Source organism: Carica papaya, chromosome 6, assembly GCF_054855325.1.
Source record: "Carica papaya isolate Zhongbai chromosome 6, ASM5485532v1, whole genome shotgun sequence".
NCBI lineage: Eukaryota > Viridiplantae > Streptophyta > Magnoliopsida > Brassicales > Caricaceae > Carica > Carica papaya.
Genome location: NC_142314.1, coordinates 29,785,947 through 29,791,946, shown reverse-complemented (window position 1 = coordinate 29,791,946; position 6,000 = coordinate 29,785,947). Strand labels below are relative to the sequence as shown.

The 6,000-nt window shown below is 36.2% G+C and overlaps 2 protein-coding genes across 2 annotated transcripts; one reads left to right on the top strand and one right to left on the bottom strand.

Moving 5' to 3' along the window:
* The first annotated feature begins 200 nt into the window (after positions 1–200).
* LOC110825503 (tryptamine 5-hydroxylase-like) lies at positions 201–3,188 on the top strand. The gene is made up of 2 exons (XM_022055968.2): positions 201–1,258; positions 2,418–3,188. The coding sequence occupies exons 1-2, from the start codon at positions 323–325 to the stop codon at positions 3,051–3,053; spliced, it is 1,572 nt and encodes a 523-aa protein (XP_021911660.1). The 5' UTR covers positions 201–322; the 3' UTR covers positions 3,054–3,188.
* LOC110825504 (multidrug resistance protein) lies at positions 3,103–5,971 on the bottom strand. The gene is made up of 6 exons (XM_022055969.2): positions 5,640–5,971; positions 4,616–4,753; positions 4,129–4,215; positions 3,917–3,964; positions 3,551–3,703; positions 3,103–3,446 (listed from the first exon to the last, which is right to left on the bottom strand). The coding sequence occupies exons 1-5, from the start codon at positions 5,898–5,900 to the stop codon at positions 3,557–3,559; spliced, it is 681 nt and encodes a 226-aa protein (XP_021911661.1). The 5' UTR covers positions 5,901–5,971; the 3' UTR covers positions 3,103–3,446; positions 3,551–3,556.
* Positions 5,972–6,000: the final 29 nt, after the last annotated feature.

The following is a 6,000-nucleotide window of genomic DNA, read 5'->3' as shown; positions in this document are numbered from 1 at the left end:
AATAAAATAATAAATATGATAATAAAAATATTATTTTTATATATTAAAATAAATTATTAATAATAATATATTTAATATATTACATAATTAATTGAATGGTTAACATAAACTTGAGTAACTAATTAGTGCATCAACACTCTCGTAAGAGAGAGAGAGACATTGGGGCTCTAGCTGGAGATCTTGCTTTGAGCCAGACCTGTGTGTCACTTTGATATTTTGGCTCTTATATTAAGTGTGTTCCTATATATATGTATGTATGTATGTATGTATGTATAAATTGCTTTGCTTCTTCCAAATAAAAATAAATAAATAAACAAACAAAATGGACGATTTTACCCTTCCTACCATCCTCCTGTCTCTGCTGCTCTTGTTAACCACCTTCCTCTATCTCCACCGCAGGTCTTTCCCCCAAAAATGGAGCATCAACTTTCCGGTAAGTCTAAACTCACCGTCACAGTCCGTCACCCCACCCTCACCTTGGCCAAGACTCCCCATAATCGGTCACCTTCACCTCCTCACAGACATGCCCCACCACTCCTTCGCCCAGCTCGCTCACCAACTCGGTCCCATACTCCACCTGCAACTCGGCCAAGTTCCCACCATCATCGTCTCCTCCGCTCAACTCGCTCGACTCGTTCTCAAAACTCACGATCACATCTTCGCCAATCGTCCACAACTCATCGGCGCTCAGTGGCTCAGCTTCGGCTGCTCCGACGTTACCTTCTCCCCTTACGGTCCTTACTGGCGCCAAGCCCGCAAAATCTGCGTCACCGAGTTGCTGAGCTCGAAGCGAGTCAGCTCATTTAAGTTTGTCCGGTACGAAGAGGTGAACCGGATGTTAAGCGTCGTGTCAACTCAGTCGGGGTTAGAAACCAATATGAGCAAGATGTTTTTCTCGCTGTCGAACGATATACTTTGCCGTGTTGCATTTGGGAGGAGGTTCAAGGAAGAGGGAGAAAAGGGTGAGTTGGTGGATGTACTGACGGAGACTCAAGAGTTGCTTGCTGGGTTTTCCGTGGGGGATTTTTTTCCGGGGTGGGGGTGGGTTAACTCAGTGACTGGTTTTAAACGAAGGTTGAAGAAGAACTTACAGGATCTGAGAAGAGTTTGTGATGAGATTATAGAGGAGCATTTGGGTCGAAGAGACAGAAGGTGTGTCAGTGAAAGAGAAGATTTGGTGGACGTTTTGCTTCGTGTGCAACAACGAGAAGATCTGGACGTGGCCATTACTGACGATAACCTTAAAGCACTTGTTCTGGTACGCACTCATCTTCTCTTCTTCTTCTTCTTCGTTTCACAATTATTAAATAATATTTAATTTTTATTCATTTTAAATTTTGTAAAATATCTTTTAAATTCTTGAATTAAAAGACAATTTTAACATTTAAGAAAGTTATCTTTTTTTTATTTTTTCCGTTAACTGATTCTTCTCCCCTTGACCTAAGGTCTTTTGATTTTCCTGCTGGCCAAACAGAAAAATTTGAAGATTTTTTTTATTAGTAAATTATAATGTTTTTAAGAAATAATAAACTATAAGTTTACATCATATAACTCAAAATTATTTAGAGGTGTGATTTATTTTTAGTAGTTTTAATATTCATATTTTAATGTTAATAAAATAATACAATTGTGTAAGAGTGGTGTCGCACGTGCGGAAACTAACACGTTATCCATTTGAACTTAAATTGCACATAATTTTCTTTAAAGTTAATTACACAATTTGGGAGAGTTCAAGACAAACTTTTGTGCTTTTAATTTTTTCATAAAAATTTATAGAGTCGGTGAGATCATCGTTTTGACCAGAAAGTTTGTATTGCGTCATTATTTGGCGCTTACTAGATCTTGGATAGAATTTAAAATAGGATAATATTGAACTGGATATATAGATATATGCTCTTCGTATGCACTGCGGTTGTCAAATTTTGGCTAAATTGCTAAAAAAAAAAAACCAAAAACTTAGTATCCACAATATCTATTTTTATTTAGTTAGTCACTATTTTAATTTTCGAATAAATTAATTTCTTTACCATAAATTTCAAATATCAGATATATATAATATAATATATTTATATTTAATAATAAATTAATATTATCTACTAACGATAAATATCAAGTAACATCTTATTTAAAAGATACATATTTAATTTCAATCGGCCCCATGCTATATACATTTATGTGTTTTTTTTTATGTTAACCATCATATATTAAAATTATTATTAAAATATTTTATTAAAAAATCATATTATAGATTATAAATTTATAAATTAAATTATATTAAAAAAATTTAAATGAAATTACAATATAAGTCATAATTCAGAAACTAAATTGATTTATCCAAAATAAAAATGGTTGGAATCTATAACTTTCATCATCCCCCTAAAAGAAATGCATTGACTAAAGGTGATTGCAAACAACAGGACATGTTCGTTGCTGGAACTGATACAACGGCAGCAACACTGGAATGGGTGATGACGGAGCTAATAAGACACCCAAAAGTGATGAAGAGAGCACAAGAAGATGTCCGGCAAGGTGCCTCCGGCAATGGCGAGGTTGATCAAACTCATCATCACCACTTTAATTACTTGAAAGCAGTAATTAAAGAGGCCATACGACTGCACCCACCAGTTCCTCTGCTTGTCCCTAGGGAATCCATGGACAAGTGCGAGCTTCAAGGCTATGAAATACCTGCTAAGACTCGGGTCCTGATCAATGCCTACGCAATTGGTAGGGATCCAAACTCATGGGAGGATCCTCTAGAGTTCAATCCCGATAGATTCTCTGGCATTGACACTGATGTCAAGGATCAAGACTTCAGGTTTCTACCATTTGGTGGAGGAAGGCGAGGTTGCCCAGGCTTTACCTTTGGGTTGGCCACAGTAGAGATTGCACTTGCTAGGCTCCTCTATCACTTTGACTGGGACTTGCCTCAAGGAATGGATGCTGATGATGTAGATCTCACTGAGCTTTTTGGACTTTCTACAAGGAAAAGAATTTCTCTAGTACTAGTCCCAACAGCTCACCACCAGTATCAATTTAACAAGGCTAATGCCTAGTCTTGAGCTCTTATATATGTGATCAGATCTAGTCAAACTCAAAAGACAGTTAAGACTAATAGAAGTTGCTTTATGTAATAACTTTGTTACTTACAGGATCATGAAATAAAAGTTGCCTCCACATGCTTCATGTCATTTTGTTCTAAGTTTCATTACTTTCAGATTTGAAAAATACAACAATTATATCACTGGTGCAGGGGCTTAATTTGTATTTCTGTTCAATAAATGTACTTGTATAAACAAAATTGTGCGAAACATTTCCCGTAACTATCAATGAGCTTCTCCCATGATATTGTACAGACGGCATGATGCTCTACAAATTCACAGAACCAATTATGGCAGGAATATTTCAACGAGATTAGCTCATTGAGTACCGGTTCTCAGCCTTTAACCCTGGAAAGTAAACAAGTAATGTCAAGAATGCTGCCATATAATACAAAACCTGGAGTAAGACTTGGCTTTTCCAGGTTTTTAAATGAAAAAACAGCATTACCCACTTGTGCTCATTTGGCTTTTCCAGTAGAAGCTTCCTTTGTTTCCTCACTACTCTCTGAATTTAGAGCAGTTATCTTCCCAAACGACTCCTTTGCATCCCCAAAGAAGTCTTTAACTTTGTCAAGCACAGTTTTAAGCTGGTCTTCTGTTGGAAGCTGCAATTGGATAAAATAATTACACATTTCTGAAGGGGATAAAGATAGATGCAAGGCCTTTCAGCCATCTGCTTTCAACTGTAAATAAAAAATCCACAAACCACCATTGTAATACAATTTTTAACTATAGTTTCCTGACTCCTGATCTTTGTAAGGACTAGCTAAAGTTCAAAGACAGAATCCAATCCAGCAACATCCAAGTGCAGTGATTACCTCAATAACATCTGTAGTTGTGATTGCAGCTCTTAGATTTCCAGTTTCCTGCACATTTAGCGAACACAAAATCAAACACAAGATTTCTTCTAATCACTCTCATGCAAGTACACAAATAGGATATGAAGACAAAAACAATGCATATAATATCAAATGTAATATTTATCAATAATAATGCCATACAGGGTGAAATAAAGGACTAAGAACATTACGACAAGTTTGTAGCCATATCTAAATTCTGATGCTGACCGCAGCACACGGTATTGCTTAAATGCTGTCTTCTGTATTTCCTTCTCATCCTATTTGAATCAGAAGTCGGCCATCAGTAAGACAGAAGAAGCAAATTTGAAATGATCAACAACAATACTTCTTGAGTAACAGCAAGCAGAATCCAGGGTACTTTTCAAGTGGGAGTATAAATCTAGAAAAACCAAGTTTGATTCACCAAAAGAAAATAGGTCTCCATCAACCACAGGACAAGTTCCAAATGATGTCCAAGCATGTTTTCGAATTGCTTCTCCTGACTGAGTCAGGTAGCAATTTATTTATAATTTCTGAACACAATTCTATACTTTTCATCTCAAAAAAAAATTCTGAACACAATTAAATTTGAGTGTCTATCGCAGGCTAATCAGTAATGCAAAAGGCACTATAAGTTACAGGTACATGATATTAAGTGCCATTGCATACAGGACTTACCCTGTAAATAACAGCAGCAAGATTTCTGGCCAGTGTGTCCTTGTAGATATACTTCCCCAGGAAATTATCTTTTGCTGCAACCATGATTTTGGCGGTGGTGCCACCAGTTATTATACTAAGTGGGTACCAAAGATACACCTGACAGTATGGCAAGTCAGTAATGCAAAAGGCACTATAAGTTTTTTGATTAAAGGTCATCCTCTTTGTTCTTTTAAGAGTCTTGGAAATCTTATTGACAATCTGATTGATATGTAAATACTTCTTATACATGAGTTTGCACTCTCTTAGTGCATATAAATGAATAGATACATGACTTTTCATTTAAAAAGAAGAAAAACAAAAATGTACAATTCTCCCTATATATGGACTTCAACATATGATCCTGATTTTTTTGTTACCATAGTAATTTATTCAATCTTGTTATTGAGCTAAGTGTGGATTTACAAATAGATTCCACAATAATTCTATTTTTTCTAAACAAGCCTTAGCGTTCCACTTGCAATGAAGCTAAGATGAGAGGAACGAAGTTCAAATATGAAATGCTGTGGCAATTCGAGATAGGAGAGAGAAACTACATTGTAATTATATGTATCATATAAGGACTACTTTAATGAAGTGTACGAATTCCGTATAAATAAAGTAGAAATTGAAACAAACGACCTGCAAATACAATCGGGCAAAAGAAGTTTCTAAATTGCTATTTCGAGTCAGAAAACTCAATTCTTACACTTAATTTTGCTCCTATTTATAGTGCTATGCCGATTTGTAGTATTACACAAGAAATATTACTATATTGCTAAACACAAAGCATAAAAATAAAGAATCTGACCTATCTGAAATACTTGGGCTAGTTTAAAACATATCAACTATATTTACATAATCTACTGAAAAACAGTAAAAAAAAACATTTTATATAATTTCGACGGAAATTAAGAGAATGCTTTCCAAATGTGGTGAAATTTAAAATCCAGTCCAAAATATGCGGGAAATTTGAAGTAACAAAAGTGAGAGAAGAGAAACAAACATTGGCCATGCGGATGAAGACCACAAACCGCGGGTTGCCATCATCTTCAATCTTTGGCAGCGGAGGAGGTGGAGGTCGCTGAAACTGACGAGCCGCCATTCCTTTCTTGCCCTTGGCCTGCACTATCAGTCGTTTCTGCGCCGATTTGAGAGTACTAGTCCTTGAACTGAAAAGTGAATGCTTGACCAGTCCATCTTCGTGAGCTCTCGAGCTCGACAATGGAATTCTAACCAGAGCGTTTAGGGACATCGCCACCTCCATTTGAGCAATCAGCTTGCCTTTTTCTCTCCAGCTTCAATTTTTATGTCTGTCAATCTGTAATTTGGAATCCACTTCGTGGAAGAACCTTATCCACGATATA